Source organism: Lacerta agilis, chromosome 4 (assembly GCF_009819535.1).
Source record: "Lacerta agilis isolate rLacAgi1 chromosome 4, rLacAgi1.pri, whole genome shotgun sequence".
NCBI lineage: Eukaryota > Metazoa > Chordata > Lepidosauria > Squamata > Lacertidae > Lacerta > Lacerta agilis.
The window spans coordinates 57,163,733-57,191,248 of NC_046315.1; the positions used below are offsets into that span (position 1 = coordinate 57,163,733).

General features: G+C 41.2%; 1 protein-coding gene across 1 annotated transcript; it reads right to left on the minus strand.

The window, feature by feature from the left end:
- Window positions 1-319: 319 nt before the first annotated feature.
- LOC117045784 (cytochrome b-245 heavy chain) lies at window positions 320-26,586 on the minus strand. Its single transcript, XM_033147183.1, has 14 exons — window positions 26,564-26,586; window positions 21,832-21,898; window positions 20,021-20,116; window positions 18,009-18,119; window positions 14,487-14,571; window positions 12,542-12,687; window positions 10,450-10,640; window positions 8,614-8,743; window positions 8,014-8,106; window positions 5,957-6,210; window positions 5,067-5,229; window positions 3,307-3,453; window positions 2,137-2,261; window positions 320-1,120 (listed from the first exon to the last, which is right to left on the minus strand). Exons 2-14 carry the CDS (start codon window positions 21,874-21,876, stop codon window positions 994-996), a joined length of 1,713 nt encoding a protein of 570 aa, XP_033003074.1. The 5' UTR covers window positions 21,877-21,898; window positions 26,564-26,586; the 3' UTR covers window positions 320-993.
- Window positions 26,587-27,516: the final 930 nt, after the last annotated feature.

The following is a 27,516-nucleotide window of genomic DNA, read 5'->3' on the forward strand; positions in this document are numbered from 1 at the left end:
TTGCTCTCTAAAAGCTAAAAGGGAGGTGGGACTGGACAAGGCTCTTGGGGAGATAACTCCAGAACCTAGTAAAAGATGAACTGAGTAATAATAAACATCCTGTTTGACATACGCAGGACCCACTAAACCATAAGTCATGAGCAACATGGACATAATTAACAGTTGCAGATGCTTGAAAGTAAGAGATGATTGTACCACACTGTAGGAGGGTCAAACAAACAGGGTGTGCCTGAGAGAATATGGGATTAAGCATGATACTATATGACAAACTTATATCCTTGTAGAATTTCTACATGATGTAGAAATGAGAGAAAATCTGTGAAACGTAATGTTTATTTTCATTTAAATTTGTTCACATTGAATCAGAAGGCTAAGACACAGAAGGAAGTTGCAGGAATGTTTATTTATGTGGCTTGCCAAAAATAAACTTCAGACAAGTGGAACTCTTGCCACTTTCAAAAATATGCAATGTCTCAGTTGAGCAATATGTTTGACACTAGACACCACACCATGCCTCCATTTTAATGATTAAGGGTGATGGTTAAATAATAAAAACAAAAGCGGAGTGTCTCTTGAAACTAGGACCCGAGGAGCACCTTTATGAAGTTTAAAACATAACCATGACAAATACTTAAAATGTTCTAGTTCTTTGCAATTCAATCTTATTTATGTAAAATAAATGAGAACAGAAATATAAAACCTGCAATGCAGTCCTAGGAATGCCTACTTATTACAAAGTCCCATTAAGTAAACTGGAGCTTACTTTCAGATAAGTGTGTATAGGATTAGAACCTAAGGCAGTCTAATATGCAATATTTGGTTTCTGCCAAATTATACAGAATGCAAAAGCCAAGGCAAGCAGATGTGGAACTTTTGGGGAAATTCCAGAGAGACAAGAGCTCAATGTAGCAAAATTAAGATCCATAGTGCCCAAATACTAAGGATAAGATGTAGCTTTCTGTTGGAAACAAACAAACAAACATTCAAGTGTGTTCAAAAATTCTCTTTGTTGAATATGAAATGTATTCCTCGTGGGTCAGCTTCCGAATTGCTAATACACATCTTATTTAAGGTGTCAGCCAAGGCTTCAGGTCCACACAGAAAAACACCAATCCTGGAACTGATAGCAAGAGAAATTACAGTTTTGCAAGTGCCTTATATAGTATATAATTTCAGTAACACAACTAGGGAGAAATTAACTGTACTAGAAATAAACTGGAGACATATTACAGGGCCTGATGGTACCACATTTTAAAGCCAAATACTCCTAAGTAACGTTTATGCTTTTATAATGTACAGTAAAACATACTAGAATCATCAACCAAATTATCTGATCTTCAGTGAGCCTGCACTTTCCTTAAATGAAATTCAGCTACAACCTTAATTACACATGCATGTACAAATTGTTCATCATTCAATATCACATCCATTACCACTTGAAATCAGACAACTAAAAGTGTGAACTGTCTTACCTGATAAGTCTGTTCGAGGCAATTATGGAGATAAGAAAAATTTCGCTTCTAAAAGGGAAGCTTTTAATGTTTGGTGGATTATTGTATTTTAATATTTTGTTGGAAGCCGCCCAGAGTGGCTGGGGAAGCCTAGCCAGATGGGCAGGGTATAAATAATAAATTATTATTATTATTATTATTATTATTATTATTATTATTATTATTATTTGCAAGTCTTCACATGTGTGAATTCAACCCACATTCCACAGCTGCAATCATTTTTAACTTTTGACTTTTAGGTTCTAAAATCTAAAAGCTTAGGTTTAGAAACACTGTATAAATGAAAATTTCCCCACAATATGTATTTTACCTGGTGTTGTTTTTAACTTCTGCTAAATAATTTGTTCAAGGGCAGGAAGCAGCAGCCGAGATAAATTCCAGTCATTGTGATATATCAGCATATACTGGTATTTGTATCACAATGTTGCAAACCAAGTATTGCCTAGCCCTAGTGTGGGGTTACTCCATAGCAAGATTGTGGCTAGCACCCATGGCTGATTTTTCAAGGAACCAAATATTGAATTGACTAGGCTCATGGTGAGACAAAAAGAGTGAACCATTCATCAGATAACGAATAGCAGCAAAAGTGAGGCCATATTCTGCAGGCGCTATGGAACAAATTTACCTTGCATGCTGACTTGCAATTGTTTTGAACTCATTCTCCCAATTTGGTCTCCCATATAAGGTTTTCTGTTTCAAGCCTGTGATCACATCCTTCTCTTCATCATGATGCACCATGAAATGAGCAGCCTGGAAAAAAGGAAGGCAAAGAATGCCCTTATTAGATAGCTGTAGGGTTCAGAGGGTGATAGTGTGTGTGTGTGTGTGTGTGAGTGAGAGAGAGAGAGAGAGAGAGAGAGAGAGAGAGACTGATAAAAGATAGACAGAAACACAGACACACAGACACACACCCATACTCCTAAAATAGCAGAATGAAGTTCAACAGTGGAACAACACAGTTCTAGCAGATGAAATTGGAATAACTGAGTGAGGGGGGCCTATCATGACTTGCGATATTTTGCATTTCCAGCCATACACTTTGAGTGGAATTCAATGTAGCACTAAGGAGATTGTTCCATCAGGCAACCCCGCCCCCGCCCCCAAGCAGATTTCAGGGAGATGTGGAGGAACATGCAGTGGGGAGAGGCTGGAAAACCCCAAATCTATACTGGGAGTCCTTGCACTATTTCCTGCTAGTGGAATGGGGTACTTGAATCTGGCCCATCCATTTCCTCCTTCAATTACCACCAGGCAGCTCTTTTTCAGGAACTAACTTCATGTCATGTTAACTGTGTACTGGCTCATTATGTAAGTTTCTTTTTTCTTTTTCTTTTTGTTTATTTAATAGCAAGTGTGCCCACCCCTATTTTTATTGGGGCTGCATGCAGAGAGCTGTGATTATACACCTGAGATTGCAACAAAATCACCCCATGCTGCAATTACTGATGGGATGGGGAAGAAATCCCATTGATGCCACAAATGTATGTTAGGAAAGGCAGTTAATTTTGGTTGCCAGTCAAATGGGCCACATGACCATTCCATACACAATTCAGCTTTTGGTGCGCCATTGCAAATGCCCCCTTCAAATATTTGTGGTGGCATCTCATAACTAGAACCCAGCATGTGGCAGCCAGTAAAAGTGGAGTTAGATCTGACATCACTGTGAGAATAAGGTTTGCAGAAGTGTGTCCATGGGGTTTTTTACTTTGGGGTGGGTGTGGGGAGAAGGATTGCTGTAACTACATTGTCTTCCCAAGAATCTAACTACTTGGAAAGGACTACAGCAGGAAGTTACCTGAAATTCATCCCAACCAGTCAGATAAATGTTGTAGCTGAGAAAGTCTGGATTATTCTTCTCCTGCAGTTGAGTCTCCACTGATTGCAAGAGGTCAGCAAACCATTCAAAGGCGTGAGTGTCCCTGCAGAGCCAGTAAAAATAAATCTAGAAGGGGCAAGATGGAACTGGTTAGCATATTAGATTATGTGTTTAATTAGGTGATTTCATTCTCTTCCTTTCCCCCTCCTCCAAAACCCTCCGCCCCAAAAAAAGACATAAATGTAATTTTCTGGATTACCTCTGATGATCACATTGGTCAACAGTAAAGTATTATTGTATAAGGCTACAATAATGACCACCTTTTATTGTCTAGGAAGAAGCAGAGGAAGCCTTTCAAAATGAACTGATTCCATGTGCACAGTGCAACTATGATGAGTAGACGTCCCCTCTTCTGCAGCATGAAGGATAACATTCAGGCAAGGTGAGGGGAAAACTCAGACCTGACTCCAATGGGTAGCAAGGGGTAGTAGGCATTCTTCAAAATATTTTGTGCTGCTCTCGTAGCTTTCAGTCATGTTATATTAAGATCCTATAAAGCATTAATTAAATGCTTGCTCAACTAAGAATGGTTTTTGCCACCATAAGTTTTTCTGGAATTACCCCTAGCTAAGTAATTCTGCTGCTTTATGGAAAGACAAATGGGAACTGCAATAGTTGTTAATCAAAATATATGTAATTCTATGATCTGAACAATTTGTTAACAGATATGCAACTATGATCCTAGGTTTTTTACCCCTGTTAAGATACTCTTGTTTATAAATGCCTCCCAAGGCATTTACAGTATATATCAGCAACATATATTATTGGTCACTGTAGGAAGTAGCCAGCCATATTTCTGTTACTTTATTGATATTATGACATTTTATTTACTGTCTTTTGTATGGGGCATGTTTTAATATTTTGCACACTGATTGTTTTTGAATGTAAGTGGTATGCACACATTTTAAAAATAAATATGTTGATACTCATCCCAAAACAGCACTCTGGTTGCATACAGCAATAGATCTTGCAATTACAGAGATCAGATTTTAAATGATAGAGGATGTCACTGTGTGCATATAAAGAGGGACCCACTGTGGAGTGGGACTGAGGTAGAGATGCTGCTGAATCTCTGCTGTGGGTTCTCCATGCTTGGATGTAGAAGTGAAAGTGCATCAACATGAACTAACAGTAGGGAGAGGGTTGAGCATCATACTTTAATGCGAATTCACCTAAAACATACATGAGCTGAAATGTACTTGTCCTTTGAAATTCACTCATCTTTGAATTTTGCAATGCCATACCTCCAGCCAAATAATGTATCCAAAATTATGTATATTTGAGGAAAGTGTTGTAAATATGAATTAGAAAGAACATGCATCATTTTAGTGAAAGTTGCTTGCAAAAAAGTGTACAATACATTAGACAAAATTACATACAAAAATGTGCATATTAGTAGAATAGTGCTCCAAAATGCTGATAATTTTTATGAGACTTAAAAAAAGAAGCAAGCTGATGCAGAAGTGTGGAGAAATGGACTTAAGAATGGGAAAAGGGCCAGGTTTGTTTATATGGACATAAAACTAAATATTTATAGTGTTTCACAACACCTTTTTCACACATACAGATCTGAATCAAGCCCAACACTTGTCTTTATATACTACCCAATCTCTGTTTCCATGCACTTTTCAGCACTAGGAAACAAGTGTCACATGCTTTGGAATATGTCAGGAACAAACCTTTTTAAGCTTTAGGTTTAAGGCATCGTTGCAGTATTTGTACCACACAGACTTGAGGACTGATGCAAAAGGGGTGACCCCAATGCCAGCTCCAACCAACACCACGGTTTCATAACTGAATACATCTTCACTAGCAGTGCCAAAGGGGCCATCGACAGCTATCCTAGAACAGTAAGAACACAGTTAACAACAACAACTGGGACTGGCCCATGCATACTCTAATGATCCAATAGTTGCACAGGTCAGAGTCAAGCCAATCTTGCAGTGGCACTGTTCAGGGACTAGTTCCACTTGCCTATGAATGCTGAGACAGGGAGTAGCCTATGGTCTAGGAGTTAGCACAGCTACAAAAATAGCTCAAGGCATGCACAGGAGTAGGTTGCATGTACCCTTATGCCAGAGTGAACCCATCTTGTAACATTGCCTTTTTAGAAAACTGGTTTTTATGAACAGGCAAGGACCAAAAGTAACTGCGGTGTGCAGATCTAAGGTTAACAGACCACTAAGCCTAGCAGCTGATAGCTCTCTCTGCTTGGTTTCTGTGCTGGCGGGTTATAAAATCTGGTGTAAGAACAACTGCATTGTTGTGCTCATCTCCCTGAGTCAGTCTGAGGCCTCAACCTCAGCACTAGGACTAACTGACCTTGTACAGTGTAACTGAGCCATGTGAGGGTGATTGTGCCATACTGGCAATGGTGGGCAGCTGGTAGGAATGGTGCAAGATCCCCTTCCGCCCCATTGTGTTGCATCCTGTGGATCTTTTGTGCCCCTAGGAGTTTTATGGGCCAGCACAAACACACACTGAATATTCCCTATAGTGAAGGTGATGCCATTACTTGCAGCACATCAGCAGCTTGAGCCAATCTATGAAATGTTTATTCTGCACATACTTGGGCAGTTTCCAAGCATCCTGGAATTCTTGCTTGTCACATCCACAGACTTGAAACAAGCGTTCTGTCCAGTCCCCAACAACACGTATGTGGATGCTGAAGTAATCCTCTTCAGGCGCAGAAGTCAGTGTGAAAGGGTGCCACTCCAGCATGGACACTGCAGGACATTTGACAAAAATGTACTGCCCAACTTCCATCTTGAAGCCCTTCTTCTTCATCTGGAGCTCATAGGTTTGGAAAGGATGCGTGACAACCTGGGATGCAGGAAGTAAAGCTCTCAGAACACCGGAAGGATGGGATGGTCTGAGCTTACATCAGGTCATCAGGATGGGTTTGCCGAAAGAATTGTGAAAAATGGTCACAAAATCCTAAGCCCATTTACTCTCTAAAAATAATTATTTGAATGAAGAATTTAAGACAAACACTTTCCAAGTCCTGTGCTACATATATGATTAACTGTAGTGCTTTAGATACAGTAAATGATTTATAAATAAATTATATTGATGGTTTGTAACATCTTTCCAGCATTGGAACGTAGGAGCCTCCCTCAGACTGTATAATATGCATTGACCTGTTGTAGCTCTCCAGGGTCTCAGACAGGGGAGCCCTACCTTGAGATGCCAGGGAATGAACCCAGGACCTCCAGCATGCAAAGCAGATGGTCTCCCACTGACCCATGGCCCTTCCCCCAAGATGGGATTCAGTTTCTCCAGAGGATAAACAGCGATTTCTTCTTTTCTCAGCTATTAGTATCAGATTGTGTCCAGGTGTCAGCTGCTTGTTTGGAATTCATTCTGATTTATTTGCAGGTTGGCTATATGATACCCTCTCAAGCATATTTCTAATTGCAGAAAGGCCAGGGGTTTTTGTTGTTGTGCAAATCTTCTTTAATTAAAGAACCCACATTTGCCAGTATGCAAACAAACCCCACCCACAAAATAGCAAAAGCCTGGAAGTGCCTTTGGTCCCAACTATTTATTTTTCATGCCTACCCTTTCTCCCATAGGAGTTCAGGACAGCTGACAAGAAATATTAAAATGCAGCCAACAGCATTAACAGTTAAAACAGCATCAGCAATAAAATACAGTGGACACTCGGATTGCGAATGCGATCCATGTGGGAGGCGCATTTGCAACTCGCAGCGTCCACAACCCACAGTGCTGCATATGCGCACGTGCGGGTTGCGATTCGACGCTTTTGCACAGGCATGAAGCATGATTTAGTGCTTCTGCGCATGCGCGAGCACCGAAACCCAGACGTAACCTGTTCTGGCACTTCTGGGTTCGGTGCAGAGCGCAACCTGAAAATGCATAACCCGCAGCATTCACAACATGAGGTATGACTGTATAGCACAGCAGGCAATACTTGGCGTGTGTATGTGTGTGTGTGTGTGTGTGTGTGTGTGTGTGTGTGTATGTGTGTGTGTATATATATATATATATATATATATATATATATATATATATATATATAATTATTCTATATGACAGCATTGTGACATCACAATTTAGTTTCCCCAGTGATTACTGATCAAACTGCAGCCATTCTGCTGGGGTTTCCTTTCTGCCTTTTTCAATACGTGCAAACTTTTTGAGAAATAGCTAAGGAAACTAAATTGTGATGCCATAATCCTGTTAGCCAATAGGGAAGTTTTTTCTTCAGTCTCCCATACTCTCCAACATTTCTTTGATAAAAAATAGGGACATCCTAAGGAAAAACTGGACATTCCAGGATCAAATCAGAAACTGGGATGTCTTCTGTAAATCCAGGACTGTCGCTGGAAAGTAGCAACACTTGGAGGGACTAGTCTCTCACCAGGACTGTAACTTTCAGATGAATTCAATGTACATTTTAATGAAAACTACAATAGAGCAATGGTTCTTTTTTTATACAGATATTGACTGCGTTAATGCAGATAACAAATTCTGAAATATAGGAGACATTCCTATCAACTTTAGGTGACATTCCTATCATCCTTGAGTTACTCTATGGTAATTCCAGGATGAATAACGCTTTAAGCCAAGTGAAACATGCAAGCTGATTTATATCACTCTTACCTTTGTGATAACAACTTTTTGTTGGGATCGCCAAAACCGTACCAACCGTTCAAAGACATATAGAATCATGGGGCCTATTACCCATTTCCAAGTCTGTCAACAGAACAGGAAGAATTAACAAGCAAGAACAGAAAGTACCGGTAATGTATGAAATACTGTAAAATAAATATATGGTTGCATTATGCATGCAGGAACTGGTTTCAGCAATTAACTCGGAGGGCTCATTGTACCACAGCCAATGTTCACGAGAACTTCTGCAAGTGCTTTGTCTCTTTAGAAAGTTACTTCATTCACAATGGGCTGATTTCTAAAATCTATTCCTGTTAAGAGAGTTCTTACCCTTCATCTAACTTTTAGAATTACTCTTGAAAGTGCACATCTATTATTTCTTTCCTTTTCATCAGTAAATACATACAAATTTACTGAATGTGTGAGAATGACTAATTCTTGACCTGGCTGAACCCTGATCTATTGACATTACAGTACTCTTGCCCTTTCTGGTGGTAATCTGGCTGCTAAACAGTCCAATTAAGATCTTCAATGGTCTCAATGCCCAGATTTTTAAAACAAACAAACAAACAAACAAACAACAGATCATACCATAGGAGGATTTCCAGAAAACTGTGGTTTAGGACATGAAGGTATTTCCCCCCAGACGGTATAATTCTTGGCACAGGTATCTGGATTATGGACACTCAAACTACTGGGAGTCTGTTTACGTACAATTTTTCTGGGAGTGACAGCAAAAATCAACATGAGCAATATTGATAATGGATAATAACCAAAATTAAAAGTAATTACTTTCATATCATAACATAAAATATATTCAGTTTTATTTTGTAGGCATAGCATGTATGTTCTGCTTTTTGTAATGTGTAATTTTAGGAAAGTTAATTTTGAGACACAAAACCTAGTTCAAATCATCTTCAGTGTAGATGTATTCTTTGATTGATGAAGAATATAGAGTGCAGAAGTTCATTGGCAATAGACGACAGAACATATCAACACTGAAAGATGAGCAAATGAATGGACTTCTGAGGTTGTGGATGACATTATTAGATTCTCCTTCCACCCTGGCCTTTGAAACCTAAGACAGGTGTTTTCAGGGCCCACCCTGTTTCTATGATCATAATATGTTTTGATTTCTTTATAATATTGAATTTTTGAACTGCTGTGGGTTAAACCACTGAGCCTAGGGCTTGCAGATCAGAAGGTCAGCAGTTCAAATCCCCGCGACGGGGTGAGCTCCCGTTGCTCGGTCCCAGCTCCTGCCAACCTAGCAGTTCGAAAGCATGTCAAAGTGCAAGTAGATAAATAGGTACCGCTCCGGCGGGAAGGTAAACAGCGTTTCCATACACTGCTCTGGTTCTCCAGAAGTGGCTTAGTCATGCTGTCCACATTACCCGCAAGCTGTATGCTGGCTCCCTCGGCCAATAAAGCGAGATGAGTGCCACAACCCCAGAGTCATCCGCGAGTGGACCTAATGGTCAGGGGTTCCTTTACCTTCACCTTTTAACCCATCCTGGAACCCTTTGATGAAGGTTGAAGGAAATAATAATAATAATAAATGTCCTGTAATGATATTCCCAAGTCTACTCTGGCAACACTATTACAGGACTTAATAATGTCACCCACAACTTAAGAGGTTCATTGACTTGCTCATCTCCCAATGTCATATAATGCCCTTCTGCATTCTACATAGGACAAACAGGTCATTCTCTATGCAAAAGAATAAATCGAACCAAATCTGAAACCAGAAATGGCAATATCAAAAAACCAGCAGTGGGAACATTTCCAACTCCCAGGACACTGCATCCTGAACAAAGAAACTTCAGAGCGGTTCTATCGTTTCTGGATTAAGTCCGGACAAATAATTTTATCTTTCTACATGCGTTGTCTAACTTGTATCAGTGACTGTTTTTTGTGTGCCTGTGAATGGCCACTGTTAGTAACAGAATAAAGATCACTACGTGTGCTTTCTGCATTTCATTTCTTTCTGATCTCCTCCTGCAACCATGTGTATATGTCTGATGAACTGGACAGTTGTCAATGAAAGCTTTTGCTTCATTTCAGCTCAGTAAGTGCACTGATCATCCTCCTTATCTGCCAACTTGAATAAAATATTGGGGCCCCCAAGTAAACCCCACCTGCATAATCAAAAGACACAGCACACCACCCCATTTGAATGGCAATCCCCATGAACTTGAGGGGGGGTGCCCTCCTCAAATATTTTGGAGGAGGGACCGAAGGGACCTTAGCCCCTAGGAGTTGCCTCCTATGTCTGGTTGTTAACATTTAGCTGGAAGAAGAGTTCTCTGACTGAATCCTGAGAACAAAGTTCATTGTTCTGTGATCTTTAGCTAGTCCTAATAAAGGTACTCTGACTCCATCTCCATCTAGTTATTTAGTGGAGTATCAAAATAAATATATACTTACCCAACTCCATGGATGATGAGACCAGCAAAAAAGAAAACGAACAGATGATGGGTGAACCAAAATACTTCAAAGTATGACCTTCGAATGGTTTTAGTAGATGATGTGATAATTAATATAAGACACAGTGTAATGATAACACCACTGAGGCCGGCCAGGGTTGTGAATGCTACATAGAGACAACCGTAAGGGCTCTGTGAACAGAAAAGTATGGGAACGAAAGCAAATATTTCACCACTGAATTGTGCAGCATCTCTTTCTTCAAGACAGCTGAGGGGATAAAGTTCTACAAGAAAAACAATTGATTGTGATTATTTGTTACATATGTTTCCTGCTGTTCCTCCCAAAGGAGTGCAGAGCAGCAAACATATCCACAATCTTTTAAAATAAAAAAGTATTCTAAAAAACTACAGTTAAGATATCTGAAAATGGGTACACTTTAGAACATTCTCTCATCTAGTAATCTCAGGGATGCCTAGGCAAACAGGAATGTTTTCAAATTCCTCCTGAAAGTTAATAATGTTGGTGACAGATGCACTTCACCAGGGAGGGCATTCCACAAATGGAGAGCCACCACTGAAAAGTCCTTGTCATTAGTCAGTGCCATGTGGGGAGCTCTTGGTGGCACTACCATCAACAAGGCCCCACCTTCTAATTGTAGGGTCCATGATGGCTGATATCAGTGGAGGTGCTCTCTTAGCTACTTGGGTCTCATGTTATTTAGGGCTTTATATGCTAACACCTTGAACTGGCCCCACTGCACTGGCAACCAGTGCGGTGTTTTCAGAACCAGTGAGCTTACCAACCTAGCAGCTGCAGTCTGCACTAGCTGCAGCCCCCAGACAGTCTTCAAGGGCAGCCCCATGGAGCGTGCATTACCATAGTCCAAGCAAGGAGGTCACTAGAGTATGGATACCTGAGACCAGGCTATCCGGGGACAGCCGCAGCTGGTAAACTAGCCTAAGATTAACATAAGTACTCCCTAGCCACTAAAGCCACTTGAAACTGACAAGTGACAAGTTAGAATCCAGGATTACTCCCAGATTACAAACCTGTTCCTTCAGGGAGGTGCAGTCCCTCCAAGAACATATATCTAATTCCCAGATATGCCCACAACACTTGCATCTTATCAGGATTCAGTTCCAGGTTATTGCCCCCATATGTCACTGCTTCCAGACACTTGCCCAGCATCTTTACAGACTCTCCTGAGGTCTGGAAACCAAGCCTTATGAGGAGTGGTTGAAGGAACTGGGTATGTTTAGCCTGGTAAAGAGATGACTGAGAGAAGATATGATAGTCATGTTCAAATATCAAAAGGGCTGTCACATGGAAGATGGAGCAAGCTTCTTTTCTCCTGTGCCTGAGACTATAACTCAATGGATTCAAGTTACAATAAAGGAGATTCTGACTAAACATCAGAAAGAAATTTCTGACTGTAAGAGCTATTTGATAGTGGAACAGACTCCCACAAGAGGTGGTGGACTCTCAATCCTTGGAGGTTTCAAAGCTGAGGTTGGATGGCCATCTGTCATGGATGCTTTAATTGAGATTCCTGCATTGCAGGGGGGTTGGACTAAAAGACCCTCCAGATCCCTTCCAACTCTACAATTCTATGATTTCAGTGGAAAGGAGAGATACAGCATTGTGCCACCAAAATACTGATGACATTGCTCAAAATGCCTGGATGACAGCTCCCAATGATTTCATATTATAGATGGTAATTAGCAGATGAGATAGAATGAAACATTGTGGGACCCCACAGTCCCAAAGCCATGGTGCTGAGCAATGGTCTCCTAGTACTACTTTCTGGTAGCAACCCTGTAGGTAGGAGCAGAACCATTGTAATAAAGTACATCCAACTCCCGTTCCTTGAGTCGTTCCAGAAGAACATCATGGTCATCAGTATCAAAAGCTGCTAAGAGGTCAAGGAGAACCAACAGGGTCACATTTCCCTGATGGTCATCAATCAGGGTGACTAAGTCTGTTTTGATGAAAACAGCATTATAATGGAACAGCAGTAGTTGCAGAAGGAAATAAAGTTATCTCTTTGCAACCACCACTAATTAATTGTTTCCCTAGAAATGTGATTGCTTACCGGTAATTTTTTTCGTGCAAAATTCAGGTAAGATTCTCCAGGATTATCTCCCAAATCAGACAGCGCAGTCTGAAGAGTATTTTGATTTTCATTGCGAGCATCCACCAACCGTTCAACATTAAATAAATGTGCAATTGTATGGATTGCTTAAAAATAAAAACATAAACAAATATCCAAAAGGTGTTAGAATAATGTAGTACAGGGGTAGCCAATGTGCTGCTCTCCAGATGTTGTGGGCTACAATTCAGATTCATTTGTTTGTATCTGGCCATCAGACAATCACAAAACATAAATTTATAGCAATATGAAACAAACACAAGGTGACATCAACAGAAATTTAATCAGATCTAAATAAACCACAAGACAGTAAACGTCAATTACCTATTTTTCCTGACAGATGTTATGACATGCCCCTTTCAAAAGGAAAGATTGCTCCTATTTTAAATGAACTGTGGCCATTCAACAGATTAATTAGTTAAACCCTGTGCTGTAAGGATTGAGGGGCAGCCAAAAGACCATTTGGGCGGAATAAGAATATTTGGTGTTAACTTAGTCCTTAGTTCTGATCCCATCTCGCTCAGAAACAGAGATTTGGAAAAAGTACAAGTGACAAACCTTGGAATTATTAGGTTGCATTCACATGGCTGTTTATTCCATTTTCACAATGATTCCGTAACTGTGCATTTCCACATTATATTTAAGTTTTTGCACAACCATAAAGCCACTTCCAGCAAGTTTAGCACCCATTTCCATACTACCGTGTTTCCCCGAAAATAAGACACTGTCTTATATATATATATTCCCCCCCCTCAAGAAAACAGACTATAGCTTATTTTTTTGGGGGGGGGATGTCTTATTTTAACCACTCCGCGTCGGTACACTGCATAGCCACGCCTATCCAGGCCGTCTTAAGGGAGGCACTGCCTCACTATGTTTTATTTTCGGGATATGGCTTATATTGCGCAAATGCATAGAAATCCTGCAACGGCTTATATTATGGGTATGTCTTATTTTCGGGGAAACACGGTATTTGCAAACAAGGTTCCCCCCCCCCCCCGGAAGAAAGTAGCACAGAAATGAGCACTAAACTTGCACTATCTTTCAAAATAGTTCCATAAGTGGTTTTAACATCATGTGATGGTCCATCATGTGGAATTTAACAGGGGAAAGTTATGAAAACAGAATAAACTGACGTGAATACAGCCTTTGGTTCTTAAACTGTTTCTGCTCTCCACCACCACCACCCCAAAAAATCTGCTGGCCACCACAGCTGTCAGCAACAGCTTTAATTAGACTTCAGCACTTAACAAGTTTCATAATCTTCAGTGGGACTTTCATGTATCTGTCTTAGGCAGAAGTGAAAGGAAGTAAGAATAAGAACTTTCAGAGTGAACAAGTGCACTTACTGTGCAGGGAGTATTACACGACAAAGGTAGGGAAAACCTCCTGATTTCACCAGCTTAGTGCTAAAGCATTGAACCCGCTGAACTGTGAGCATGAGAGTACAGCCTAGTGGGCTTGTATCTGGGTCCCCACCCTCTCCCTCCCCCCTTCATTTTGTATTTCTAAAGGTGACGGAAATAGCTATGGAGGGTCAGGATTCCTATGTTTTTAATGGTTTAAACCAGGCTCTGGTGACTTGCAGCACTTAATAAATAAATGTCCTTATTATTTAGAAAACACTTACGGTACTTTCTTCCCAGCCCCAATATTTTCTAGAAACAACTCCACTGACACCTTCCTTCACCTTCACTTTCTGAACCCTTCCTGCAAAGTGCTACACTCATTTGTTGTTCAGTCGTTCAGTCCTGTCCGACTCTTCGCAACCCCATGGACCAGAGCACGCCAGGCACGCCTATCTTTCACTGCCTCCCGCAGTTTGGCCAAACTCATGCTTGTCGCTTTGAGAATGCTTCTTCCTAATGCAGAGTTTCAGAACACTTACTGGTATGGAGTGCAATCGCCCAGGCCACCAGCTTGTGAAATGTGAGGTTCCTGTCCAACTGTCTTCTGACACGCACCGAGCAGCACTAGTGATTTAAAAGAGGAAGTGTGAAGTGATTAACCCAAGCCTGGAACATTCTAATGAGATGCTTATTGGGGGAAAAAGGCTACAAACCATTTGTTTACCTGCCTTTAACTGATTACATACATTTATTTGCATATTACCAAGTTTCAGCAGAGATCCTGTTGGTGAAAGAAGTGTGAACTTACAATTTAATAAACAAAGCTATTTCTTGCTAGAACAATAACAACCAAGTGGCTAAAAACCAGCTTGGTATATTAACAATGTAATATGGAGATGAAGTTTTTGCAGGAGAGTATGCTTGCTTATTCTGGATCCCTAGCTGGGGGTTCAGAAAACATTGCATTCACCAACCCAGAGAAGCTAGCAAGTGTTCCCATGTCCTCTGACTCAAAATTTTACTATAAAAACAGTGAAGAAGCAGTACATTTCCACCTTTTCAGAATAAATGATTCTGCCACCTTGGCGGGCCAGGGGGAGTGAAGTAACCAATTCATACCAGCCACATTATATCTTAATTAAAAGAAGATTCATTGTAAAATCAAATACTGAAGTAAGAAAATGAAAGCTATTATTCAGTCTTGAATTAGATGATATACTATTTTTTCCTAAAGAGCTTCAATGGGGATTTTCAACACAATGCAGAATCATCCCTTGCTGGGAAACATAACAAACTGGTATTTCATTCATAGCTGATAATTGGTTTAAAGTGCATGTTTACGGAGTGCCTGCTCCCATATGAACCTGCTGATGGACAAAGACCATCCTCCAGGGCTCCTTGCCTGCCAGTCTGAGGCTGGTGTCAGCCGAGGAATGAACTATCTTGGTTGTGGCCAAGATAGAACTGTCTCTCTACAGAGTCTCCCTAGGTACCTCTCTTCTCTTCACAGTGCCAGGCAAACACCTTTCGACCCCTGCAGGCTCTGAAAACAGTTTTAACTACCATTAACTTTGCATATATCAGGAGACTGAGAGGGAGATATGACAGCCATCTTCAAATATCTTAAGGGCTGCCACATGGAATAGGGAGCATGCTTGTTTTCTCCTGCTCTGGAGGGTAGGACTCGAACCAATGGCTTCAAGTTACAAGAAAGGAGATTCCGACTAAACATTCGAAAAAACTTTCTGGTGGTAAGAGCTCTTCGGCAGTGGAACAGACTCCCACAAGAGGTGGTGGACTTTCCTACCTTGGAGGTTTTTAAACAGAGGTTGGATGGACCTCTGTCATGTATGCTTTCATTGATATTCCTGCATTGCAGGGGGTTTGACTAGATGATCCTTGGGTCCCTTCCAACTCTCTGATTCTGTGGTTTTATATATCAGCTGATTCCTTGTTGTTTTACTGTCTGAACTGTATTTTATGGTTTTGCATGTAATGGTTTTTTTATTTATTTATCACTGTAAACCAGCCTAGAACCTTTTGTTGTAGGGTGGTTTCAAAAGCTAGTAAACAAACAGACAGGGTGCTGAATGAACAGCCACAATTTGTCAACCCATGTACTGTAATGACCGAGCAACAAACGAGAATCTGAGAGGGTGGATATTTGGTGTTCATGTAACCATTATTTCTGCTTTTGTCTCACTCAGTAAAGAAAATCTTATTGGAAAATGTAGAAGTTACTATTCCCCCCCCCCCATAGTTCTGCTAGTAAAGGAAGTTCCCTGTTCCCTGATTTAGCTTGGACAGATACTGAGTAATATGGCTTTTATGGTCAATGGTATTAGAAGCTGCTTTGCTAAAACTAAGAAGAATCTTATTCCATGCAACTCTGCTAAATCAAATGCATACCGTGTATTTTTGAATTCAAGATGACACTGGAAAAACGAAGGCTTAAAACAGAAAAAAGCACACACAGTGCATGACTATCTCTTTCTTTGCTACGCTGTCTTATAAAGAATGGACACATTTGATCCAATCCAGTAGTTTCTTGTAGCCAGATCCTAAATTTGCTAAGTGTGTTCCTCTGTATGCAGAGCTGATACCACCACTTAAGTGAATGAGGAAGCCTACTTATGGGTGGCAGTGGAGCTTGCATTACCAGTACCTGATACAACTAGCATGGTCTGACTATTTGTTTTTGTAATAAATACATAATTGTTGAGCATGTTTGCTTTCTTATACCTGTATATAGTTTCTAAATTTATGTGTGTCGGCCCTGGGTTAATGATAGATTTAACAAGCTCAAAAGTAATCAAAACAATTGGGGGGGAAATAAAGTGAAGAAAGAGTGATGAGGCAGGAATACTATTTCTTAGTAAGAACCGCAGTGGCTGGGCTCCCATGAGATACTGGGTGCTTATTACATTACAGTGCAAGTTATAGGCAAATGCTGCCTAATTATCAGGCAGAGAATTCCTTTTGCCAAAGAGAAGAATCCACCAAAGCACACCATATTTCTGGAAAGCACTGTACAGTGGTACCTCAGTTTACAAATACTTTGGGTTACAAACGCTTCAGGTTACAGACTCCGCTAACACAGAAGTAGTACCTCGGGTTAAGAAGAGTTTGGATTTGATGTCCCGCTTTATCACTACCCAAAGGAGTCTCAAAGTGGCTAACATTCTCCTTTCCCTTCCTCCCTCACAACAAACACTCTGTGAGGTGAGTGGGGCTGAGAGACTTCAAAGAAGTGTGACTAGCCCAAGGTCATCCAGCAGCTGCATGTGGAGGAGCGGAGGACATGAACCCGGTTCCCCAGATTATGAGTCTACCGCTCTTAACCACTACACCACACTGGGTTAAGAACTTTACCTCAGGATGAGAACACGAATTGCATGTGTGGCACACTGGGGCAGCGGGGCTCATCTGGCCTCTGATTTGCACTGCACCAACCTCATTGCTGCTTCACCGCTCCCTCTCTGCTTCTCAGTAAGGTTGAGTGATGCAACCTACTGAAAGTCAGGTGAAGATTCCCCCCCCCCTTGCCTTCTGCTAATGTTTAACATGCTTGCGCACTTGCCAGCAAAGTGTGATTGCAGCTTCCCTTTGTGTGCATGCTGGCTGCAGGGCAATGCACAGCTCGGAATAGGCCCAGGGCAGATGGGAAATGTAGGTCCCATTTCAATAATCTTTACTAAAGGGTCCCCCTTGCCTCTAACCAGGAGGACACAGAGTAGGTCTTCTCAAAATTGTAGCCCCCCTGCCCCAGTTCTGTCCTGGCTGGCTGTCAGTGTGTGAAGGCAACTGTGTAAAAGCAGTAATATCTGGAGTTTTTCTTGACAGGGAACAAACATATTTTGAAAGCTCTCCTGCATTTTGTGTCAACAGGACAGAAAAAAGTATGAATCAACACTGAATGTTCTCACACTTTCATCACAGAAACAGATCAGGTGAATATGTTCACAGATGCTTCAATCATTGTAACGAAAGTTGCACTAAACAAGCACAATTTTGTAGGTTGCTTACTATCACTAACAATGGAAAATACTTCTCCATCTTACCGCACTGGAGCCTCTGAGGAAGGAAAGCAGATTTCGACAGACGGGAAGCAGAATCAGCATGCAGTTGAAATTCAGGCATGCTGCAGGTGCCCGAGCCAGGGCCAGGAAAGGCTAAAATGTAAGACAACAGGATTCAAATTAACTAAGCGGCATTATCTGAAGAATGCATTGGAAGACAGGTAGAAAACTAATCTGAACCTTTATGTACCAGGTGCACCAACGTTAAGGATGCCAGACCAGTATATATGGACATGAAGAAAACGAGAATTGGGCTAAAGGGAAGGACAGATCGTCTGTTGCAAAATGGTTTATAGAAAGCTAATTTACATGATCAGATTTAGCAGAAGATAACACATCTCTCATACATATCTGGTAATATGTATACATACATACCACAGGTGAATTCCATACCTCTAATGGAGGCAATAATATTACCTGGTAAATTGCCACCTCAGCTGGTGGGATGAATTCATTTTAAGTGAACCCAGAACGAAACATTTTCTTACAGTATTCACCTCAAAAGAAAAGTTACCTTTCTTTTGACGTGGGAAGGGAAATAACTAAAAACACATGCTTAAGCAGAAGGGGGGGGGTCTGACCAGGCTCCCCCCAAAATCCCCTCTTCTTTGCACTCCATTTTGATGTACCTTGAAATTCACCCCATCGAGGTAGTCCAATACATTTTGCTGCCTGAGGCAGAAATGCCCCTCCTGACACCCAGGCCCCAAGTCAAGGTATACAGTACCCAAGACAGGCCAAGTTACTTTTGGCAATTGAGGCATAAATTCCAAAAGTTACTCTCACTGTGAGTAAATACATCATAATAATAAAATAATTAATAATTAATTTCCCTTTCATATTGCCCCAAATCAGCTACTTTACTCTGCTTACCAGTGGGGCCAACCCTGCTCTACCCCCCCCCCCACAGAGTTTAAAATAAAACTTTGTTGCAAACTTGGAATGAGTGAGTACGTGTGAAGGAATTTTCTTCTTGTGTTTGGTTTCTATCTATCCCACAGGGGAACTTAAACCTGTTGTAATAGCACAGACACTTATTCATATGTTAAGTGTGGTATTTTTCTTCGTTTAGTTTTTAATTAAAAACTGTTTTGGAAGATGATGAAATTGAAAAATACAGTCTCCACACGAAGGGTGGGGAACCTGTGGCCTTCAAGATATTGTGAGACTACAATTCCTATAATCCTTGACCACTGGCCATGCTAGCTGAGTCTGATAAGAGTTGCCTAGACCAAGAACATCTAATTTGATCTTAGGTGAACCTTTGCATAATGTTCCTGCAACTGATCTCTGGAGGCCTTGCCAAATCACCACAGTCATTTCAAAATAACAAACATCTTTTTGAGAGTCACAGCTGGCTTGGTAGTTGATTCTGACAAGAAGTGAGAGAAGAAAATGGGAAATGGAAGCAAGGAAGGGAAGTGGCCATACTGGGACTTCTATGATTGCTTAAAAGTGAATGGGTGGGAACATACCGGACTGCTATATTTTTGAATAGTCAAGTTGAAACCAAGATTGCTCTAGTACAGTGGTTCTCAACCTTGGGTCCCTAGATGTTTTTGGCCTACAACTCCCATCATCCCTAGGTAGCAAGACTAGTGGTCAGGGATGATGGGAGTTGTAGTCCAAAAACATCGGGGGACCCAAAGTTGAGAAAGGCTGCTCTAGGATTACCTGTTTATTGGTCATTTATCCCAATTTGTCTGCAGGGAGATTATATGATGTCATGTCAGTCAAACCCCCCCCCCCCACTTCCCATGCATTCTCAGAGTTGCCAGGAAACCAACTACAGTTAGGAGTGGGGGAGCAATTACTATTTTAAAAAGTATGATACTGCTTCATATGTCTAGTGCAGGTGGGGTCTATGTCTAACTCAGCAGTAGGTCCTGTTGAATTCAATGGGCCTTACCTACTCTCAGTTAAGGAGGCCTGAGATGCAGCATAAATTAACATTCTCTTGATAGAGGTACAGTAAATATACATCTAGTACTTACCCCAAGAAGTTCTCTTGTATAGATGTATTCCCTTCCAAGGTCATATACTAAATAGTACCACCAGAAGAGGAAGATGTTGATAGCCAGCCACACAATCTAAAGGGGGGGGGGAGGTATGATCTTAATTTATTTTCAGTTGCTGAGAAATCAAGTGTTTAAACTGGAACGCTTTTGAGTCTGTTCTTCCTGCTTATAGAGGAGGGAACAGAGTGCTTTTTATTATTATTTATAAAACACCCACTCATTTAAATAATAATAATCATGGCAACGTACAATAAAATAACCGAAACAACATAAAATACAGAACAAATGATCAGGACTGGATCAAATTAATTGTCTAAAATTTGGCAAAACGAAAATGCTCACAACACCCCTGGGAAGCAGCTAGGACCTCAACTGTACTGACAACTGCCCTAGGAGTGGGGATGGGTGTGTGTGTGTGTGTGTGTGTGTGTAGCCATTTGCATTTTCAACAACACCCCCTGGCATAGCATCGCCACCTCAAGGGTGTTAATACCGGTAAATGCTGGTGCCAACTTTTCTGGCATGGATGGCCACCCTGCTGCCACCCTAGGAAGCCTACTGATGCAGAAAGTTGTTTCTCCAGAGGAAACTTAACAGAAGCCTCGTCAAATGTGGAACTAGCCCTGAAACACCCATGGTTATGAGGAAATCTTCCATGTTCTGATAAATACCCCTTTCTCCAGTCATAAATCATACCAGTTTTTAACGTGAGACTAGCACAACTTTTCAAAGATTTGTCAAAGCTAGTTTGAACATCTCAGGAATTTTGACATCAGTTCTTGTTCAACCTGAATAATCTAAACAGTCTGATAATTATCAGTTCCATGTGATGACTGTGCATATTAAACAATGAGATTGTTATTTAATAAAAAAATTTAAAATATAAGTGGTAAATTGCAAATTAGGGATAGTATACAGTATTTCATGTGTAGTGTAGCCCCCCCCCCATTTATTTATCAGCTTTGTAAGAAATTTTTTATTAAAGTGATGTTCAGTTCCGAAACATACACAAAGGTTATATATATTTAAAACCAAATGCATAAAGAAAATACTGTACAATAACACACACATTGTATTTAAAACTACTCATCTGTGTACAACACAGATTCTAAAAGTTCATACATAATTCTACTTTCTGAGACTTTGAGCCCCTTCTATTACCCATGGCTAGATTAATCGCCATAGCTGTCAACTTTTCCCTTTTCTTGCGAGGAATCCTATTCGGATAAGGAAATTTCCCTTTAAAAAAGGGAAAGGTTGACAGCTATGTTAATCGCATTAATGGATTTTTGGTTGAAAGGTAGCATCAAGAACATCGTCAGAAAGGCGGAAAACTTCTGTAACCTGTGGTTTCCATGCCCGACATAGTTTACCCTCCCTTCCAATTAAATATTGATTGCCTTCAATCAAGCTAAACTAACTAAATATTTTTAAAAGCTACAATATTTTCTTACATTTCAATTCAATGTTGTTTTTTTCACAGACCAAATATTCTTATGCAAGCCTTTTGACGAATCTCCTCATTCTGAATGCTTGCTTTCCATCACATTAAGGCATTTAATTCTGAGACATTAGGGGTTGTATCTCATGCTGGTCACACACAGAATAGATCTGCTGAGGTACATTAATTTCAGAGTGGAATGTAGTTGGATACAACCCAATGCCTTTTATTTTATTTTATATATAAAATAACTTTTATTGATGAAGAGGTTTGCATGAAAATAAACCAATGGCAATCACTGAAAGAAAGAAAAAATAGTCTTATTAAAAATTATTATTGTACTTACAATGACAAATATGGAAAGTCCCTCATTTTCTATCCAGTTGCCCATTCTGATCGCTGCTTGAGAGACACTGAACAGATCATTCTGAGGTATGTGAGTTTTGGGGACTTCCCCCCCCCCCAGGAAGTGAAAGCTTACAGGCTTGGCACAGCCTATTTCCCTATTTCGGTTTGCATGCAATTAGCTAATCACTTATACATCATATGTGTTTCTAATGCCAGCCTTTTCACATTAGTAAAATGAATGAAAGGAATTGTTGAATGAAAGGAATTGTAGGAATGAATGTGCTTGTTTCCTCCTATAGTCAACGGCTTGGATTGTGTTGCTCATTTGGTGTGGGGCGGGGGAGAGGATTTCCACCAACTCCACCCTCCATCCGCAGCCTTATGCACCCCATCCAACACCATCCAACCCCTGCGCCAGCCCCAAGCAGATTTTGATATAAACTTTTGAGTACAGTAACAAAAATGGTGCAACACTAGGAACTGCCGTCACCTGATAATTTGTTATCTCAGGCAAGTTCACTGCTTAATTCCCTGTCTCCCTCCACCCTGAGCTTCAGAACATTTGGTGAGATACAAGATAACCTAATCTTTTGAATTCTACTTTTGTTGCACCTTCATTTATGCACAAAGGAATTTCTCTTATTGTCTACTTCCCAAGAATTTGAAGTAGCTTCCTGCAATACACACCGCCATACAAATGGATCAGCAGTTTTGGAGGCTGCATCTAGTCCAGAGGTGCTGAATTGCCCTAGGTGCCAGGTCCGAGACATTTCCCCCCAGCAACCAGACAACCGCCCCAGCCAAATCAGTGCTGTGATGGAGAGGAAAATGCAGTGGAAGGGGGCTCTGCGCCTGCCAGTATATCTGCTGTGATGTGTCTGTAAACAAGATATCAGATCCCCGCCCCTTTTTGCTTTGAAAAAGACATTAAAACAGTCACCTCCTTCCCAATTCTGTCAAAAAAAATAATAATTATGACTTTGGCTGCAGGAATGTATTGTAGTCTGGCTCTGAAATATTATAATTATGCTGATCATTATTATTGTATGACTCACACTGTCTTTTAATAGTGCTGTGAAGGAAATGGGTGTATAAAAATAGCTTTAATATTATATTGTATAGTGCATGTGTTAACAAATAATTTGTAAACCGCTGGGGGGGGGGCATATTTTGCCTGAGAAGCAGTCTAAAGATCCACTGCACATTATAGTCTGCCTGTAGAAAAGCTGGCACACAGAAGCAATTCTGAGATTCCATGTAACACTTGTACAGTGTTTGTCCTGAGCGTGCAACAGAAACAAAACCTGCAAGAGAGCAAGCATAATGGTTAACAGCATGAGGCAGGAGATGTTACAATTCTCAACTGGGCCATAAACTTACTGCATCCAAGAAACCACTATCCTCATTCCTTCCACCCCAAGGTTTATTAGTGAAGAATCTTGTGGCACATTAAAGAGCAAACAAATGTATTGTTATTGCATAAGCTCCCACTGGCCGCAATCTGTTTCATCAGATGCATTATCTGACAATATGATGCTGTTTCTTTGATACACTATATAACTGGTCTAAGTAAGGTAAAGGTAAAGGGGCCCTGACCATCAGGTCCAGTTGTGTCCGACTCTGGGGTTGTGGTGCTCATCTTGCTCTATAGGCCGAGGGAGCCGGCGTTTGTCCGCAGACAGCTTCCGGGTCATGTGGCCAGCAAGACAAAGCCGCTTCTGGCAAACCAGAGCAGCGCACGGAAACGCTGTTTACTTTGCCACTGGAGCAGTCCCTATTTATCTACTTGCACTTTGACGTGCTTTCGAACTGCTAGGTGGGCAGGAGCTGGGACCGAGCAACGGGAGCTCACCCCGTGGCAGGGATTTGGACCGCCGACCTTCTGATCAGCAAGCCCTGTACTCTGTGGTTTAACCCACAGCACCATCTGGGTCTCTTATAACTGGCCTAAGTACATAGGCCTAAGTACATAGGTGCATTGTATGGATTACAAAGATAACGCATGTGAGGCACACAGGATTGTTGTTGTTGTTGTGCAGTCGTTCAGTCGTGACCCCATGGACCAGAGCATGCCAGGCACGCCTATCCTTCACTGCCTCTCGCAGTTTGCACACAGTTTGCACACAGGGTAGTATTCAACTAAGTTTTACTCTCATATACACCAGTTGTTGACATTTGTTTGTAATACACACACACCCATTGAAATGAACAGACCTAATTTTGTCACTGTCAGGGAACTGCCACCTGGCCCACTGAGAGGAACGGAGGGTCCATTAGCATACAGAGAGCTCCGATGCCAATTCAGCAGCAGTACCTCTTCCAGAGGGGGAAACCGCCACACCTCCAGTGGGGAGGAGAGGGAAGGAACCAGCCAGGCAAGGAGGGGGCTTAGGGATGCCACTGAGAGCCCCAGCACCTCTTCTAGCCAGAAACCACAAGCAGGCAGCCTGGCAGGGAGAGGGCTTGGGGATGTTGCTGAGACCCTGCGCCCACCTTGCCCGGCTGGTCAGGAGGGAGGCACGCCATTTCTGGCACCCCAGCTGCGCAGAGGAGTGAAACACAAGGAGGAGACTTGGGGTGCCGAAGTTATTATGCTGGGGGAGAAGCCAGAAGGGGCCACTCCCGAATTCTGCCAGCGACTGAGACAGACATCCTTTTTGTTGCTCTGCACTGTAAATAGTTTGCACAACAAACTACAATAAAACTGTTTGGGCTCCTGCTCCGTTACTCGTGAAGCACCTTCACGCCAACCTTCCAGTCATGTTCATTAAATCCAGTGGGTCTACTTACTATGCAAAAAAGATAACTGAATACCAGATATGGAGTGTTAAGGAATAGCACTATAAAACAGTGAAATTAATGTAAGATGCTGATCTAGCAGCTCATTAAATGATTCACTATCTATCCTCATTTTGCTGCATGGTTCTACTCTGCACTGCCCTCCACTGGTCTACATGGATGGTTGGAACTACAGGGTATTCAACAAGAGCCGAAGTTTCAGGACAGTGGGCAGGGGGTGGGAGGCAGAAGAGCATTGTTCCTTTCTCCAGGACAGCTCCCCTGTTGTCTCTCTCTCTCTCTCTCTCTGTCAGATAAGAAGACAGCAGAACAGAGTCACAAATCACAGAGCTGGAAAAAGAAAGCCAGATGGCAGAAACTAAGCTGCCAACTAAAAATATCACTCTCGTTTCAGGCAATGCTTGAAATGCTTTCTCATGTCAATTTAGCATTCGTTATTATTAGAGCACCTAAAATTGACAGGCACCGTATAAATGTTAGGGGCAACGCATAATCCCCATAAGGTTGTGGTCTTAAATCCAAAGCCTGCCCATCAAAATATTGTTTTCTATTTCAGTATGGAATAAAATTGAAATCTTGAATTTATTAACTATTTTACACTAGATTGGTTGTCACAAGAGTGCTTCTGAAATAAACAGGCTGTGTGCTGCTGTTCAGAAGTCAGTTCTGGTAAAATAAATGGAATTTGCTTCAAATAAATATATTTTTACTTTACTGCATTTTCATCCCAGGGAGATCAAGGTGGTCTACATGGTTCTCCTACTTCATGTCTTATCCTACAACAGTGAGGTAGGTTAGACTGGCCCAAGGTCACCCAGCAAGCTTCATGACTGAATCGGGATTTAAATCCTCCTCTCCCAGGTCCTAGTCCAACACTCTATCCACTACACCACACTGACTCTTCATGCCCGGACATGCCCTGTTATTGCTCCTTATTTTATCTGTATTACTCAGCATGATTTTATACTTAATGTTTTAACTGTATCTGTAGTATTCTATGTATAATCGTGACAGGTCACTGCCTGGTCTCTCACTATGTGCTATGGCCATATGGCTAATGCAATAAATAAATTGATGGACTCTTCATTGGAATGCAATGATCAAGTTTGATATATGTCAAAGAATGCACTTATTTCTTGTTCCCACCTCTTTCCAGCTCTGTCTGAATGGCAGCCACTCCCTCATAGTCCAGAGAGCAGCATATCATGTGTAACAGTCATAAACCTATTCATCAGAAAGTTCCCCCATCTAACAAATGAGATGTGGTGATTGAAAGTTTTGTGTAACAAATGGAAAATTCGCATTAATTTTGCAACATTGATCACAATGGGGGTATTACCAAGATTTTAATTTGTTTAGAAATTCCCCTCTGTCTACACTAGGGATAAGGAGAAACATGATTCAGTTTGTATTTGAAGGCAAATCTACATAAGATTCCAAAGGAATATTTGCACTTTCCTGGATTTTGCAATGCAGTTCTCTGGCCAAGTAATGTGTACAAAAATGCAGATATTAAAACAGCACACAACAGTGCATTCCATTTGGGGAAACTGCTTTGCAAAGATGCACATATTAAGCAGAAATGTGTATATTAGAAGTCACACTAAAACTCTCATGAATTTTCATGTGGCCTCTAAAAATATATATGACAAACTGATGTGAAAATTCACCCATTCCCACCACCCTTCTGAGTAATACCCCTCCCCACTCCCTCACTATATTTAAGGGTCTGGTGACTTCTGTTTCAGTGTATCTGAAGAAGTGTGCATGCACACGAAAGTTCATACCAAGAACAAACTTAGTTGGTCTCTAAGGTGCTACTGGAAAGAATTTTTTATTTTATTTTGTTTTGATGTGAAAATGTAGAGAACTGAACTCCAGCGTGGGAAAATGAGAAACTAAGAAAAACCGAAATTGACAAATTCACTCACCCCTAGTCCACACAGACAGGTCAGCCTTCAGTACCACCCCTCCTTGTATCCAGATTATGTTAAAGGAGAATACTGAAGAAAACACACATTTCAGAGGTAAAATGTATTTACATTTAGTAAAAAAACATTGAATAGAGCCTGACCTAGAAAAGAAGCAGAGTTTTAAGTAGATCATGCATAGATAAAGTGCACGATGAGAAGCAGTCAAGAAGAACAGTTACTGTCTTTGACAATTGGTGAGGTTTTGGCAATAGGCTGCATGAGTTTAAGCAAACCCAGTACTGAAATTTACAATGTTGCTGATCAGATGTATATACTGTAATGTCTTACCATTTCCCCTCTCTCCTGCTCTCCCTACTAATTCATATACAATTTGTTCCCTTTTTTGTTTGCTTTTAGAATTTCAAGCATGCCCTGCCACCTCAATAAGACACACAGGAAGAAAGCAGTGAGCCCTCAATCTTTAACCTGGCTGAGTTCCCATAAATGATTTATAAGAGACCAAATGGCTAGAGCAAAGGGGGAGGAACACAAAATAAAATGAAACAGGACCTACAAATTGCAGGAGGAGATTGTCATGTGTTTCCACGCCAGGCAGGAAGAAAGAGTGCCCTTGGTGAACAGCAAGATAGGGACAGGGGCTGCACGCATTTTAAACATGGAACGGAGATTGCTTTCCCCATCTTATTAAAGGCACAAATGCCATCCAAACGTATCGGAATATCTGGAGGATCAAAGACAAGTCTGGCAGCCAGATTCTACAGATCATACTTGGGAGGTATGCAAGATTGTGTGTCAGAATTGGTTCTGGACTTCAGTTTGCACAAATGAAGACAATAGTGCCCACCATGCTGAAATATGCAGAAAGGAAACGATAATCGCTGAAGCATACCTGAGAGCTCAAGTTAGTGGGGGTGGGGTGGGGTGGGGGGCAAATGAACTGATTAAGGAGA

What these genes read in the sequence shown, in the direction of transcription:
- LOC117045784 (XM_033147183.1), bottom strand. Translation starts at nt 21,876, where the DNA reads ATGGGCAACTGGATAGAAAATGAGGGACTTTCCATATTTGTCATT. An exon ending in TTGCACGAAAAAAATTACCG is followed by an intron (nt 10,641 to 12,541) that starts GTAAGCAATCAC and finishes TTCTGTTCACAG; the next exon opens with AGCCCTTACGGTTGTCTCTA. An exon ending in AAAAAGTTGTTATCACAAAG is followed by an intron (nt 6,211 to 8,013) that starts GTAAGAGTGATA and finishes CCTGCATCCCAG; the next exon opens with GTTGTCACGCATCCTTTCCA.